This window comes from Protopterus annectens, chromosome 14.part0, assembly GCF_019279795.1.
Source record: "Protopterus annectens isolate FY-2018-M chromosome 14.part0, PAN1.0, whole genome shotgun sequence".
NCBI lineage: Eukaryota > Metazoa > Chordata > Ceratodontiformes > Protopteridae > Protopterus > Protopterus annectens.
The window spans coordinates 320,008,551-320,025,964 of NC_056748.1; the positions used below are offsets into that span (position 1 = coordinate 320,008,551).

Genomic DNA, 17,414 nt, shown 5'->3' on the forward strand with positions numbered 1-17,414 from the left:
GCTCATCTAAGGACATCCTGGCTGGGAAGGCTGAAGACGTAGCCACTGACCTAAGGGAATAAGAAGTTATGTACTTACCATAACGTTCCATGTTAGTTGTCTTCTTCTCACCTTCTTTCTTGCTGGATGGGTTCGGAGCCGATCCTCGGCTCCGACTCGGCCTATACTATAGCTCGAGAGCTATTTTTACCAGCTCAAGGCAGCCCTATATCCCACAATACCATGCGCTAACTCCCCAGATCTCGTTGGCAGCTAAAACATAGTATAAATTTATTATTATTATTATTACCAAATATGGTCTCCCTGCTGGTAACACTAATGATACGGGGTAACCGTGAAGGACTGTATAACATGAAACAGAAGGACTCAAAGACCTTCAAGTCTGTCCAGGCTAGGGGGCAGGAGGGAGGGACGCAAGAAAGAAGGCGAGAAGAAGACAACTAACACGGAACGTTATGGTAAGTACATAAATTCTTAATGTTAAGTTGTCATTCTCGCCTTCATTCTTGCTGGATGGGACAGCGTCCCTAGCACCTTGGTCCTGGGTGGCTCAACGGAACAGACTCCTGAGTACGGTGGAACCAAAGTCAGCTCTATTTCTGGAGGCTATATCAAGCTTATAATGGGTAATAAAAGTATGTTGAGAAGCCCATGTAGCTGCTGCACATATGGCATCTAATGGTAACCTTGCTTGAAAAGCTGTTGATGTTGATAGTGCCCTAGTTGAATGAGCCTTAGGTCTAGACGGGAGTTGTTTGTGTCTCAACTCGTAGACAAAGGTAATGATGGATGTCAACCATCTGGAAAGAGTTACCTTTGATACTGAAGTCCTTTCTTTCCTTCAGCATAAGAGAGAAAGAGCTGGTCTGACTTTCTGAATTGTTTTGTCCTGTCTAGGTAATACTGCAGTGGGCGATGAACATCCAAGGAATGTAATTTCTGTTCAGCCCTGTTTGAATAATCTGGGAAAAAAACAGGCAAGTCAATAGTGTGGTTCAGATTTGATTCATAAGAAACTTTTGGTAGAAAGGAAGGATTCGTTCTGAGAGTTACCCTGTCTTTATGAAAAAACAAATAAGGGGGACGGACAGACAATGTCTGGAGTTCCGATATCCTTCTGGCAGATGTTATAGCCACCAAAAACAGAGTTTTCCAAGAGAGAAGTTTGAAGGAGCAAGAAGCTGCAGGTTCAAAGGGAGGGAGAATTAATGACGTTAATACTAAGTTCAAGTCCCATTGTGGAGGAGGATCCTTAATGGGAGGTCTGAGCAAAAAGACACCCTTGAGGAAAGCTTTACAGAGTTTGTGGGATATAATATTTGTTTCCGATAGCCCCACATGAAAATTGGCAATGGGCGCCAGTTGTACTCTGATAGTGGCCGACGACAATCCTGAATGAAAAAGCTCCGCCAGAAAATCTAGAACTTTATGAATTGGTGCATTAAAAGGATCCAAGAACCTAGCTTCTGCCCAGAATGAAAAACGCTTCAATCTGCTCGCATAAGTCTTCCTAGTATTGGACTTATGGGAAGCACAAATGATATCACGGACAGGAAGAGAAATAAAGGGAAGCCTGGCTATGGTTGGAAGTGGAGCAACCAAGCTGTGAGGTTGAGGGAACGAAGAGACTGGTGCAGCTTGCCCATTAGATGGGTCAAAAGGTCTGGAAGGGGTTCCAGATGCCAGGGCTGTTCCAGTAGATGACGGCACAGGAACGGAAACCATACTTGTCGAGGCCAATAAGGGGCAATGAGGATAATTTTGGATCTCAAAGCGGTTGCTTTCTGAATTAATTGCGGAATCAGCGGAAAGGGGGGAAATGCATATAGAAGACCCTGAGGCAAATCGTGGACGACAGCGTTTCTGGGGGAATGGCCTGGTAGAGGGAAGAGTGTGAAGAAGTCGAGGCACTTGCTGTTTTGAGGGGTTGCGAAAAGGTCGCAGCAAGGCTGGCCCCACTTCTGAAAAATTCTCTCTGCTACCGCTAGATTTAGAGACCACTTGTGAAGTATGAGAATTGTTCTGCTCAGTCTGTCCACTATAACGTTGGACCTCCCGGGGATGTGCGTTGCTATCAGAAACCATTGAGAGGAGATCGCCCATTGCCAAAGTCTGAGTGCTTCTCGACATAGGGGGTAGGACTTTGTTCCACCCTGCTTGTTTATGTACCACACTACAGACATATTGTCTGTTTGAATTGCTATAGTCCCGGTGGGAAGAGAGTCCTGAAGGGCTTGCAACGATAAAAGCACTGCTCTCATCTCCAGGACATTTATGTGCAGGTGACATTCTAATTGTTGCCATGTGCCCTGGACAGTCCTGCCTTGATAATGCCCCCCCCCACCTGATCAGGGAGGCATCCGTTGTCACCGTGGCAACTGGAGGGGGAGAACAAAGGGTCTGCCCTGAAGAAGTTGAGGGGGAGACCATGCACCAGGAGAGGTGTCTCTTGCAAGATGTGGTTATCAAGATGTTGTGAGTCATTGGGAGCTGTTGAAAGGACCACTGAGAAAAAAGCATCCACTGGAGAATTCTCATGTGGAAGCGAGCTAAGGGAAGGAGAAGGATCGCCGCTGCCATGAGGCCTAACATTTTCAGTACTAACTTGACTTGAATTCTGTTGGACTGAAACAGTAACTGAACATTCCGCCGTATGTCTGTCACCCTCTGAGGTGGTAATGTTGCAGACATGTCTCTGGTGTTTAGTATGGCGCCTATAAAGTTTATAGATTGACAAGGAGGATTTTGCAAAATTTATGGAAATACCTAGTTTGTTGCAAACGTGAATGGTGTAATCCCTGGCTATTATAAGATGCTGTTTGGTGGTAGCAGTAATGAGCCAGTCGTCTAAGTATGGAAACACCTGGAATCCTTTTTGTTTCAGGTGAGCCTTTACCACTGCCAAGCATTTGGTGAACACCCGGGGGGCTGTGGTGAGACCAAAGGGCAGGGCTCTGAACTGGTAATGACTGGCTCCCAGCCGGAAGCGGAGAAACCCCCTGGAGCGCCTGTGTATCTTTATATGATAGTACGCGTCCTGAAGGTCTAACGAGCACATCCAGTTGTCTCTGCCCAAAAAGGGTAGAATGGACTGCAGTGTTACCATCCGAAATTTTGTCTTCTGCACAGACTTGTTCAGTCTGCTGAGGTCCAAAATGGGTCTCCAGTCTCCTGTCTTTTTTGGTACCAAAAAGAACCTGGAGGAGAGTCCGGATCCTAGCTGGTCTGCTGGGACTGCCTGGATGACTCTTTTTTCTAACAGCTTTTTTATTTCTAGCTGTGCCTGACCCCTTTGTCCGAGTGGTACGTTTGGGAGGGGTCTTGGCGATTGGATCAGAGGGGAAATGAAGGGGATTTTGTAACCCTCGGATATAATCAACTGTACCCAATTGTCCTGACAGAGGGATTGTCAGGCTTCTGGGTACAGAGATAATCTTCCCCCGACTGCCTCCGAAGGTGGACAGTCAGGGCAGCATCTCAGGGATGCTGAAAGGGTTGGTCAGGGAAGGATTCCCTGGAACCTTGGTTCTGTGGACCCCCTCTGCCCCTGGAGCGATGTCTATTATTATTCCCCCCTCTGCCTCTGGGGGTGAAGTTCACCATGTGCGACAGGCGCGACTCCCTGTGGTTTGCGGAACCACATCTTTCCACCCTTCTGACCTTCAGGGTAAGGTCTAGATGGTGTGGAAAAATGGACTCCCATGGCAGAGAGAGTCTTACCGTCTTTCTCGCACCTGGTGAGGGTATTCTTCACCTGAGGTCCAAACAACTCTGAACCATCAAAGGGGGTGTTGGTGAAGGACGCCTTGAAGGGATCAGCAAAATGACAGAGTCGCATCCAGGTGTGACGTCTCAACGCAACTCCTGTGCCTGCGGCCCTACTCGCTCCATCGGCTGCATAGGAGATAAGCCGCATGGAGGAGTTGGCAATGGAGTTCAGGGTAGCCAGCTGGGAGTTAATCTTGTCCTGATACCTCGCAGCAGAAGGATCCTGTATGGTTTCACCCAGTTATTTGAGCAAATCTCTCTGAAGGTGGGTGAAGTGACATAAATAGTTCAGCGATCGCATGGCAAAGGTCGCTGAAGCAAACGTCCGCTTGCCGTACCTGTCCATGGTCCTGGACTCTTTGTTAGGAGGATGAACAGGTACAGAAGGATCAGCTAATTCCTTCTTAGTGGCGGCTGCTACCACCATAGCATCTACCGAGATACCTTTGGTCAGAAATGGTTTGTCCTCTGGAGCAGAAATAAATTTAGAGGGTCTCCTAGGGGTAGGTTCCATTGAGTCAGGAGCTGCCCATGCCTTTCTGGCCACTACTTCCATCAGTGGGTCGAAAGGAGGAGACACCCAGGAGGTGGAAGGGCGAGACCCAAAAGCGTCAAGGTAAACCGACTCGTCCTCAGAGGGCTTAAGGGTGGACCAATTCCCCCTCTGTTTCAGGATCTCTAGGATGACTAAAAAGGAGACATCCTCGGGGGGGGGGGGGGGTCTCGGGGAACCCTCCGACTCATCCAAGTTGGTGTCCAAAGTGAGAGACTCGGGGGAGTCTACGTGCTTCCTCTTGCACTTTTTTTTCCTAGGGGGTTCCCCTGAAGCTTCAGGGGAGGCCTCGGAGGAGGAAGAGACACCCAAAGTGGGTACCCTGCGCTTTGGATCTCTGCTATCAGTTGCAAGAGGATGGCCAGAGACTGTAACAGGCACTGTAGAGGGAGGAGCTGAAGAACCCAACCTTGGAGAGGACACTGGATCCAGCACACTCCTCATCACCTCAAAAGCCACCCTATCAAGCACCAAAGACAGTCCCGGCTCCTAAGACACCCAAACCGTCCCCGGCACTGACAGAGAATGCTCCGAGAATGATGTCGGGGCCAAACTAACCAGAGCCGATGCTCCAAGAGGGAGAGCGGGGTCGGACAAGAGTCCGATGCCACTCGCCCCCTCGGAGCCGACAATGGAATCTCGGTGCCCGGACCACTCCACGGACGGTACCAATGAAGAGGTCGGAGTCAACGATGCCGGAGCCGAAGGTGGAAGTATCGGCTCCGACGTGGGCAAGGTTACGGTTCTGACAAACTCCGGCTCCGAACTCGACTGGAGAGTCGGAGGAGAAACTGAAGGCGGTACCAAGGGAGCCACAGTCTGGTGAGACGGGCTTTGGAGCATTTGGGCCAGTGCCTGAGATTTTATGAGTCTACTGACCACCCTCTCAATATCGTGGTCGGAAAGCCTAGACGACCTGGAGGAATGTGTCCTATGACTCCGCTCCGATAGAAGGGGTGATCTTGGAGCCGATCGGACGGACTCTAATGAGGGAGATCTAGAGCGCTTGCGCGCTGAAGTCGGCCCCGATACAGGTTTCGAAGCAGATACGGTCTTGCTCGCATCGGCTCCGATTGGAGCCGATGTCGGAGCAATCTCAGATTCGCCAGCCCTCGACTCAGAAACTGGAGCCGAGGGTTTGGCGGGCTTAGATGACTTCCCCGAGCCAGACTTGGACGGGGAGTCATCGGGATTCAATAAGCCCCTCAAAATAAGTTTATTACGACGCTCCTGCAGGACTCCTGAACTAAATCCGTGACAGACAGAACAAGAGTCCTGCAGGTGCAAAGGCCCCAAGCAGTAGACGCAAGAAGTGTAACCGTCTGTCAGAGACATTTTCTGACAGCACGAGTCACACTTCTTGAATCCCGCGACCTTAGCGTCTTTGGACATGCCCTAAAGACAGTAACACAGTCAGCACACACACACACTCACTCGCTTACACAAAAGAGGGAGTTAAAGGGGCTGACTAGAACCACAACACACACGCACACTATTCGGGGGAGTAAACAAAAACTAAAGCCCGTAGGCCCGATTATAAAAATTAACTAAAGGGATGGGTAGGGCTTAACAAAATATCACTAATAAGTAAAACAAAATCGATAGGGAACTAATGTAAGGAGCTAATCTAGAAACTATCTCAAATTCGAAGACTTACTGAAAAAATTTCTTTTACTGACCTGAGCCGGTAAAAAAAGGCAACCTCACAGCGAAGCGGCAAACGAGATCTGGGGAGTTAGCGCATGGTATTGCGGGATATAGGGCTGCCTCGAGCCGGCAAAACTAGCTCTCGAGCTATAGAATAGGCCAAGTCAGAGCCGAGGATCGGCTCCGAACCCATCCAGCAAGAATAAAGGCGAGAATGACAACTTAACATTGTGCTTTAGGATGATGAGACACCTCCATCTTCCTTATAGAGTAAACCAGGGAAATACAACTAGAGATCCATTTAGAAATCATTAATTTAGAAACCACCTGGCCATGCCTGTTCAAGGAAAAAGCCATGAATAACTGGTCAGATTTTCTTAAGGATTTAGTCCGATGTAAATAAAATCTCAGCTGTCGATGTACATCTAAGGTATGGAGGAGATATTCGCCCTTATTACAGTGATTATTATTAGAAAAAATGTAAAAACTCACTATTAAGGTAGCGGTAAGTATAACACAAAAATGTAGAAGAAATCAAACCACTACTCCACAGCTTCTCAATTAAATAAAAATTTCAAATATTAAGCTCTTATTAGAAATTTATTAAAATGAAAAAAGTTCATGAATATTTTCAAGATTCAGGTAGTCTGCAGTTAACACAAGCTGAGTGCTTGTAGAAACATAAATTAACAGTCTGAAAAACACACAAACCCTTCGGTTCTAAGTGATTATAGATGGCGTTCTTAAAAACTCCTTTTAAAAGGCTTAACCTGCAATGGTTAAACCGTTGTTTCCAAATCCTTAAAATGGAAAAAGTGCTACTGTAGAGGTATACCAGTTCGCTTCCAATACTGAACCTCTCGGTTTGCTTCCAGTGCTACTGAAACTCTCGGTTAACAATGGAAAAAATTCTCACCGTAGCACAAGAAAATACCAAAACTGCAAAACTGAAATAAGCCACAATTGTAGAGTACCAAGCTGAAGACACAAATATGTCGTCCCAAATAACATTCGATAAGCGCTTTCGGTAAAACCTTCATCAGATCGTGATAATTAGGGACTTCATTGACTGATTTTATATGCAACATGTAACCAATGAAATTTAAAAATGCTGGCAACACTTTCTTCATAAACATTCATAGCTAATGAGGATAGAGACTTCTCGACATGCCTCCTTTTCAGCCAATAGTAGGTCTCCTAGCCTTGAGTAATGGTTTCAAGGGAATGACTGCATTCAGTCCAGGAGGGTGATCAGCTCGTAAATTAACTATCCATTTGGTCTCACATATCTCAGTTTTATTACTGACATCCCCTCTTTTAATGCCTTCAAATATTTGCTCAATTACTTTAAAAAAAAAAACTATGAGTAGGAAATCTTGAAATATGTACTGCTAAGGCATTATGAACATCCCCTCTACAAATGTCACACAAATGCCATAGCAACCTCTTTCTGAATACTTGGTTGGTCTTGCCAACATAAAATGATGTGCAATCTTTGCAAGTAGCTAAATAAACAATATTTTTAGAAGCACACGTAGCCTTACAATTAAAAGTAAATGTCTTATCCATATTCGGATGTCTAAAAATGTTGCTGCTATCAATGTGGATACAAGCAGAGCAATTTCCACACTGAAATGTCCCTTTACGTCCCACTAGCGCCTATTTTGAAAATCCATCCTTCATGCATAAAAGTCGCTTTATATTCTTTTTATTCTTATAGCTGAAATGTGGATTTTCGCCAACTATGGATCGGAGTTTGGGATCCTGCATCAAAATCGGCCAAAACTTACTGACAATGTCCCTAATCTGTTTATTGTCAGTGCTATAAGTAATCATTAGCCGCATGGGTGAAGTATCTTGCTTCATCTCATTCAATGTTACTTTGGACTGCTGCGATCGACTTTTGTGGCGTTCATTATTATGGAGGTTGATATCATTTTCATTATAACCCAGTGTCTGTAAATGTTTCTGCAGATTAGCCACTTCTTGCTGAACAGTTGATTCCTGTGTACATCTCCTAGTGATTGTAGAAATGTCATTTTTCATTATATTATCCGTCACATCTTGGATGGATGCATACTTCTCTTATGAAGATAGTGATTTCTCTAAGTAGATTTTCTATAAAGTGACGTCTCCACTGTTCCATCTCTTCTAAGTAAAACTGTTAAGTCTAAGAAGTTGATAGACTCTCGTGAGAATTGACTTGTGAATTTCAAGAAAGATGTTGTTTCATTCAAATACTGCAGAAACGACAAAAATTGGATTTCATCTCCATCCCAAAGTAAAAAAAGGTCATCTTGTATCCACATTGATAGCAGAAAAACATTTAGACATCCGAATATGGATAAGACATTTCCACATTGGAAATTAACTTCATTGAGGAACTGCTAATTGAAAAAAGAGTGGTGAATTTGGGAGATACCTTCTTGAGGTCCACTGCTGGTATCAACTCTGAAACAGACTTGGTGATCTAGGAGACCAGGTCTTTTTGAAGGTGGGTAAAATGCACCAAATAATTTAGGGCTCTTAGGCCAAAGGTGGCTGAAGCATAAACGTGCTTCCCATGTCTGTCAATAGCCCGAGATTCACGGTTCAGAGGATGGACGTTACAGCTCTGTTCCTCCAACTCCTTTTTTGTGGCTGCAGCAACCACAATAGCATTGACTGGCACTCCCTTACTCCAGTGCATTCTGTCTGCGGAGGGGCTCAAAAACTTATCTGCTTTCTTAGAAACTAGTTCCACAGTGCCAGGTTCCTCCCACGCCCTGTGTGCGATGAGATCAATAAGCTCGCCTGCACAAGGGGAGACCAAGGAAGTAGATAGGTCCATCCCAAATGCCTTCAGGAGCACAGATTCCTATGAAGATAGGGCTGGGGAGACCAACCGCCTTTCTGCTTCAACAGCTCCAGAATGTCTGCGAAGGAGATGTCATCCAGTGGAGATCTGGGTACCCATCCCCTTCATCAAATCTGTGTCTTCCATAAGGGAATCCATAGGGGAGTCCAAGTGCCTCCTCTTGCACAGTCTCTTCCAAGGTGGTTCTTCTGTACTGGGGTTTTTGATATCTGAGGGTTATCTCGGGATGGCTGACTCTGAACTGGATGAATGGTCTCAGGACATCTGGTATCGATGGGCTGGGACGTTTCCAGAAGGGGGGAGTATGCTGCTCCAGACTTGCAGAAGGTCCACTCTACCACCCAAAAAGCTGAAGGACTCCCAAGAAACCCGTCACCTGTAGCCGAAACCACAAGGGAAGCAGTAGTAGAGCATGCACCAGGCTTGGGCCTTCGGACAGTGCAGGCCTCGAGCTGTTGAAGGCCGACTCCCCCAAAGGAAAGGACCGATCCGAAAGACTCTGACCAGAACCCCTCTTCAGGGACCCGACACCAACCTCTTGGAGCCAAGACCCACTCTGGTCTGGAGCCATAGGGACTGAGCTAGTCAGGGACGTTGGAGGAACTGGGAAAACAGACATTCTCAGATCCCCTGATGCCGCCCTAATGAAAACCAGGACTTGAGATTCTGAAACTGCAGGAATCAGAAGAGGTGAAGCAGATTTGGGAGATGGGGATCTCCCCGAGACCAAGTAGCTGAGGATGCCAAAAGACCCATCTCTGCCTGGTCCCAAAGAAAACGTCTAGCATCCTGTCCATGTCTGAGGGTAAGGTGTTCCTGGAAGATCTGGAAGAGGCTAAAGAATGAATAAGTGAATCCCACCACCACTCTATGGCATTCCCAATCTGGGGAACAACTCATGTCTAGGATCCGAAGACTCTGGATCCCTACAGGATCCAACCAGGGAGCCCAGAACAACTAACTCCAGATCTGACAAATGCATTGGATCTGAACCCTGCAAATCAGCCTGCTTCAGATCCAGGGGGTGCTAAGGGAGCCGGGGGAACCTAGGGAGGATCCGAGGGTCTCTGATTCAAGGAGGCCTCAGCTCCGGAAGAAGGATCCTGAGCCTTCGGATCCAACACTGCTGAGGACTGCTTCGGATCTCAAGGACTGTGATCCAAGAGTATTGGCTGTTTTTGGGAAGCCAGAGGAGAAGCCCCTGTGGAGGCAGTGGAGGCTTTCCTCTTAGAGTCTTTGTGGTCACTAGAGGAGGGGGAGCTCAAAACAAAGGGACTCCCTTGCACCATGCCCTTGAGCAGCAGTTTGTTCCGGTGATCCGCCCATACCGGAGGACTGAATGCAGCACAAACTGAATATTCAGCCTCGAGGTGGTCGGATCCCAGACAATAAACACACTTCTTGTGGGTGTCGGAATTAGGCATCTTATGGCCACAAGAATATCATCTTTTAAACCTGGTAGGCTTATCTCTTTCAGACACGGTCTTACCAGTAAGCATAGATACACACAAATAACACACAGAGAAAACAAGACTAAACTATAAATCCCCAAAACTACTCATACAGCTCCTGAACAAGTAGCAGGGACCAAACACACACACCAAAGAAAAATAACTACTTCAAAAGCCCCAAAAACTAGACTTAGGTACAAAACTCCAAAATCCCCAAAAAGCAGACTAAGGGGAGGGATACGGAAAAAGGCACCAAGCAGCGAAAGGGAAGGAAGGCAAGAAAAGGCAGACACCTAACACTATACGAATGGCTAAAAAAGGGAGGAGAGGAAAAGAAAGAAACTAGCTAGACTAAACTATCCTGAACAATAGAAAATAAAACACTTATCTAAGAAAAAATCCAAGCAAAACTCTTAACCCATACTGCAAGCCAGGAATAATGTTTGTAATTAAATACGACAAACGAGTTCTGGGGGTTTAAAGGATGAACAGGATTGTGTGAGTTGAGAGGAGCTTGAGACCTGAATCTACTTTGTAAAGTGCCGGATCGGATCAGACATCAGATCCAAGACCCAGACGTGATGAATAATGAAATGGATAACATCAGATCATCCTCTTCACATGTAGAATGATGGACCAAAACTTTATTGAAGCCAACAGTACCAAGGAAGGTAGCCCCCAGTTCAAACCCAATTTCAAAGCTGAAAGATCAGAACACATCTCCTGGGGCTGATGATTCCTCTGGATCTGAGGTAGAGCTAAAGTAACTGGGGCTGGTGCACTCAAGAATAACAACTGAGCTGAACATGTTGGAATTTAACCCCAACCCGAGTGACCCGCATTGCCTCTCATGTCCAGAAGCTATTCGGCTCCAATGACATCAGACACAAACAGATGAGGGGAAACTGTCAATGTCAAATAATCTACAGCAGACAAAGCCTGTGAGGGAATGATCGGAGAAGCCTTCCATCTGTTCCCACCACATCAGTAACTTGAACTGGAGAAGGAGCAAAAGTAAGAGGAATAAGTGGACCTGCCTTGTCAGTCCTCAGAGTGGAGAGAGAGGGGATGTCTCCCATACCTATCTGAGCTTTCATGAAGGCTTTCAGCATCCTTTCCCAATCTATAACAACAAGGCTCCTGGACATTCTCATTGGCCCTAAATGATGCAGCTAAGAGAGGAACTGGAGCTCAAAAATATCAAAAGCTCCCCTTTTGGGGATCAAGAGGAAATGAAATTCTTTTTGGTGAATGGTCTGAGATGATAAACAGTCAAAGAGTCACTACAGGAAGTAACCTGAGTACAGGGCTGAGCTAGGTCTGAAATAGTTGGTGGAAAGAAGGGGAGGTCATACGAGCTTAGCCATTTTCAGAAATAGAGTCAAAATAGCTGGGGACACCACAGGTCCTCTTTCCCAATGCCTGTATTTACCACTGCACCTCTTTCTTTACATTTTCTCTGTCTTTTTTCTTGCCCTTGCCTTTACCTTTTTCTGACGATATGGCAACCTGTTTCTCAGTGCCTTTAAGTAGCTGAGTGGTCAAAGCCTTGCTAGATGAGCCAGTTGAATTTCTCACAGAAAAGGGGAGAAAATCTCTCAAAATCAATTTGTTTTTCCTGTCCAAAGGAGCTTGCTGGACAAAGGAAGAGCAAATGTGGTAATGTATATCTTAATGTACAGGACCTAGACAAATGACGCACTGTGAATGCAGGTCCTGCAGGGGAATTTTGGTCCCCACTTAAGACACTTTTTTAAAATCCGAAACCTTTTCGGTATTACAAAATACAATGGATGACGTCCATTCATCAGATAAAAGATGTACAGGTTTGAGAAGGACTCTGACAGGAGAAGGGGGGAGATAGAAAAAGAGAGAGAAGTAGATAACACTTGCCAAATTGTTTTTTTTTTTTTTTTTGAGAAAAGTTAGAAAAAAATGGCAATCACAAAGGCAGAAATTCCTAGAAGAAAGGGATTACAAGGAATTACAACAACATATAAACGTATCAGAAAACAACTGTTCGACTAGAGTACTGGTGAATTAGTTTACCTTTATAACGCGGAATCACAGTGGTATGAATGCTCATATGGGCGACTCGTAACCACGAAAGTGAAAACGGCGATAGCCATTAATGTTCGAAAAACAGCAAATCAAAAAGCAGATTTACTGTTTTTTTTACATTAATATCGAACGAAAAAAAAAGAAGTGTAAAGCAGGGGGGCAAGCCCCCCTACACCCCCCCATTCCACCCCCCCCAACTTTAACAGTCTAACTCTGAGATCGCACTATAGTGGGGAAAGGGACCATTTTCCGAACCCCACTATAGGGCAATCCTCCCCACAATGTCGAAAGTGCAATGAGCGAATGTCACTGTGCATTCGCTCATTGCACATTCAAAGCTTTTTTCGTTCGGCGTTTGCAAACTTTGCAAACAGCCTTTCGAACAATTGCTGTTCGCCCGAGTGTGAATCGCCTTTCTAAAGGTAAACCTGGAGAATCACATCTGCACAGTAAGAGAAGCAAATGAGATCTAGAGAGTCATCTGGGTGCACTGCATTATGGAAGACTTAGCACTCAAGCACTGGAAAATCTCTGAAAATTTTTGTAGGCTCAAATCTGCCTTAAGTCGGATAACCCATTAGTCAAAACGGAAGGAGGGGACAATATAGGTTTAGATATTAAACATGCCGTAAGCTACATAGTCATACATGTTAAGTGTTGCACATTTTGCACATTCATTCTATTAGGAGAGGTAACATGCCACATTTTGAGATGACCAGTTGAGAGCTGCCATCCTTTGGTACTGAGGAACTACATTTTATTTTTTAATTTTATTTCCTCCCACATAGATGGCCATCAGTGGACTTAGACATCTCTCCTCATTTGTTAGGTCTGCCTACCCCTCCTAGCCTCCCATGGCTTAGTCTAATTATGGTTGGGGACAACAAGGAGATCTAGGTGTCCCACGACTGTCATTTTGTTACTGTAGATTTTTTTCTACCTATACCTATTTCCCTAGCTCCACACATGCTTATCTATTATATTTAATGAGTGTGCATGCAACATGGACATGCTGGCATACTACCCTGTTTCCACAGTGGCTCAGCCAATGCCGTCTATCCTTTCCCCAGCCTCCAAGGGGGATCAAATCTGAGAAGCATCCAAACAAATGTGTCCTCCCCAAAAGATGGGCATACCCATTCTTCCCTGCCAGAAGGTTGCTCGATCTTGTAATGGAGCTGAGGACAGTGAGGTAATTTCCTTAATTTTCCTCACAAACACACCTCAGAGTGTGCACAAGTCACTCTAGTTGTGTAGGGGCTGGGGATAGTGTGGTCATTATTTAATTTTCCTCACAAATCTCAAAGATGTGCACAGACGGTCCATAAGCTTGTGATGGGGCAGGGAACAGCAGAGTCATTAATTCTTTACTTTTCTCAAAAACCTCAAAGGTGCACACTGAAAGCCATTATAGCTTGTGAAGGGGCAATGCTTTAAGAGTAACAAGTTGGAATACATTACTTTGATCATTATTTGTTTTCACTTTCATTACAATCAGACATCAGAAGCATATACAGGTGGCCATTATTTGAAGGCAGGGGTGAGAATACATGCTGTTTATATATGTCTGGTAGCAAACAGGTCAAAGTATGTCACTGTGTTCTAGTTCTTCCATTTTCATCTTATCCGGAGATTAGAGGGTTGTACAGAAGGTGATTGCTTTTTGGGGGTTGCGGTGAGGAGGCATGCTATATTACATGTGTGTGTGTATGCCTGTAAGACAGAGAGAGAGCAGTACTTGAAATATATGACTGTGAGCATTAATGCCTTCACTTTCATCTCAATATAACTTCAAAGGAATACAGAGAAGATGACCATTATTTTGGGGGGAGGCAGGCATTATTAAAACACATAATTTATATATCCTTACAAATACTTGTCTTCCAATTCACCATGAACTACAATTTTTTTCAGCTTTGAACATTAAGCCTTGGGCAGAACTTATTTCTTCCTTTATTCATGATTTTTGTTCTAAACATTATTGGACCTAAAGGTTGAAAAATGCTTTTAAATGCACGTTAGAGGATCTATAACCAGTAGCACAGTAAGGGTGTGGTGAAGGGAGCAACTGCCCCAGGCCCAAAGTGTTAGGGGGCATGATTGATAGTTCCTGCAGTGTACCAAAATGATGGTTCAAGTTTTTTATGTTATTTATTTATTTTTGAGTTAGAGAGTTGGGGGGGATTTCACTGTTGAAGGAAGCAGAGTGGTGCAAATGTACCAAATGGCTTTCTAAAATAAGTAAAAGTCATACTCTTTTTTTAAAAGAAAGCTTGAAAATGCACCCTTTGGTCTTAACTGTTATTTCCTCCATAGCTATTCTACACAAATCTTGACCGGTTAGGGTATGTTAAAAGGATGCAAGAAGAAGACAAAATGTAAGGAAAGGATAAAAAAAAAAATAATCCGGATAGTGTGGGGAGACCAGAATGGGGGAAAATGTGGGGAAGTACTGGAGGATGTGTTGGGGAGGCTGTGAATAGTGAGGGGGATGCCATGGAGCCACTCACCTAGGATTCCATTTCACCTAAGGCTAGCCCTGGACATAGAGTTGGTGAAATGTATCGTTGCAACTAAACACCATACAATGTAAATGTCTATCTGTATGACAAACCAACTTGTGTGGTATACAACATTTAAAACTACATTTCTGTCTGTGCTTACTACTCCCAAAAGTTTCTAGCATGAGCTAAATGGCTACTTAGGAATGGTGTCAGCAACAGAAAACTTACACTAGAAGTGTACATAAGGCCCCCAACTTGGAACTTGCTTGGGGCCCTCACAATGGTAACACCAGCCCTATCCACACCTCATAGTGCTCTGTGGGAAAGCATGATGCACTTTTTTCAGTATGTCACACAATCCTTAGTGCTGTCTACAAGTCACAAACCAAGCATGCAAGCAATTGTATTCATCAGTCAGCAGTATGGTGCCCCTGTGGTCTGGATGGAATCCATCACGTATACAGCAAACATGGCTGTGCACTTCTATCAACCCTTTATACTCACCTCTTTTTATCATTAAGACATCATGCATCAGAAGCCTGGCAGATCACTAGCATCCCACAATGTTCTGAATGTTAACACATGATTAGCAATATTTATGGTTCCGTGACATGACAGGAAACATACAGTAGAATTAAATTACCTTTGAAATGTAAGTAAGCTTAATCTGTCCAACCGGTGCAGTTCCAGAAGGAAGGTTCTAAAAAAAAAAGTTGAAAGAAAAAGGGGCATTATTGTGTGGACTTCAACTAACAGCTAGGCAAAGCTTCCTGTAAAGTATACACAACTAATGCAGAAAATGGATAACTGATATCTTATGAATCATTCTACGGAAGGAAGAAGCTTTGACTAAAGTAGAGAAGATTGCACAAACAATTCAGTAAATTATAATTTTAACTTCATTCTCACTCTCCTCCCAACATTCCTTTTTACAACCTATGTTTCAGCACCCATCACCCATTTCACTTTACCTAGATGGCTTTCATGTTTTTTTTTTTGGCTTCTTCTCTTGTTTTCATATGTTGAAAGAGCAATGAGAGAAACATGATTTTGATTAGACATTGCACAGTTTAACACAATATAAAACTGTAAGAGTTCAGGCAGACTACAATGCTCCACTGTAAGGACATCTGAATGAATTATCGATCATGCAAATCATCATCAACCCTTTTTCCCATTTTTACATAAGGTTGGGGTATCACATTGACTGCTGTCAACTCTCAATGCATAGCCACTCCTCTGTCTTCTTCAACAGTTATACCTGTATACAGGTCTTCTGTCATGCTATCTATCTCCTGGCTGGATGGCCTCATCCCTAGATTTTTCCAAATTTTCTTTACTGTACTGTCTGCTTTCCTGCATTTTTAAGTAAACCAACATAATCTGTTCTCCGTGACTTTTTCTGCAAATGGGGGTAGTCTGGCTTCTGTTCTGATGTCCTTATTTCTTCATCTGTCCCAAAGTATGCATCTTACTAACTATAAGTCAAAGCAGAAAGGGATGATGGTGAAACGGGGGAAGCTCAAGAAACAAGGAGAGACTGGGATTTTGGATGCAGGCCTTTAAGGAGAACAATAACAATCATACAGAATATTATGTCCATAAATTAGCAAAAAGTATTCTAAGAACTAAACCAACACGGGAATGGAGAAAGGAGATTCTGCTGATAGGGGTGACAGCAATTAGGGATACAGACAAAAGGCAAGAGGGGGCTGAAATTTATTGGAGAAAACGAACAAAGAAACCAAGGTATTGGGAGCAAATAACTAGAGAGGGAAAAATGATAGAATGGGAAGATGCCAAGAATGTATTTGGACTGCAGGTTAGAGATTACCTTCCCTATCACGGATTAATATCAGAGTATAGGCAAACAGAAAGAAGTAGGGGGTTCTAAATGAAAGACCAGCACTGGTATAGAGTTTTTAACTGAATCTAGAACAGAAGCTGCCATTAAAAAAGGAATAAATAGTATAGCATATAAAATATTGCATGATAACTATAAGAATCAATCAGAGGAGGTTAGAAAGGATTGGGAAGAGTGGTTGTACAAGCAATTCACAAAAACAACAAGAGGATATATGTATGTCTCCCAAATATGTAACACAATCTAGAAGATTTAGGATTTTTGCCTGGAAATGTTTACACATATATTTTTATACCCTAAGTAGGCTCCAAAGAATTTTTCCACAGGCAGAAAGCAAATGTTGGAGGTGTGAATGGGAAGAAAGAGGTAATTAGGAACATTTTTTTCTGGGAGTACAGTGAGTTGGTGGACTTTAAGGACTGCAGGATGCACTGTTGGAGATGCTGGGTGGGCAGATTTGTCTGACAAGGAATACGACTTTTTTCTGAGCTATGATACAGAGTTGGAATTGCCTAGACCTGGTAAGGCCTTGCTGTGAATAATAATGGTGGCTGCCAAAAATCAATTACTAGAAAATGGAATTCAGAATCCAAACCCCCTATACTGGAAGCAGTGAATATAGTCACAGAGATAAAACAACTGGACTTGAAATCTTTAGAAAAGAGTAGGAGCAAACTACATAGAAACAGATGGGAATTGTGGGAATAAT

At 44.1% G+C, this 17,414-nt stretch overlaps 1 protein-coding gene across 11 annotated transcripts in view; it reads right to left on the reverse strand.

The window, feature by feature from the left end:
• Positions 1-17,414, reverse strand: part of PLEKHA1 (pleckstrin homology domain containing A1) — a 2,820,639-nt gene that overhangs the window by 1,113,259 nt on the left and 1,689,966 nt on the right. For all 11 annotated transcript variants that reach the window (XM_044056044.1, XM_044056048.1, XM_044056047.1 and 8 more), the window contains one exon: positions 15,485-15,541. In XM_044056044.1, the coding sequence (XP_043911979.1) occupies positions 15,485-15,541 (57 nt within the window). The remainder of the gene's footprint in view (positions 1-15,484; positions 15,542-17,414) is intronic.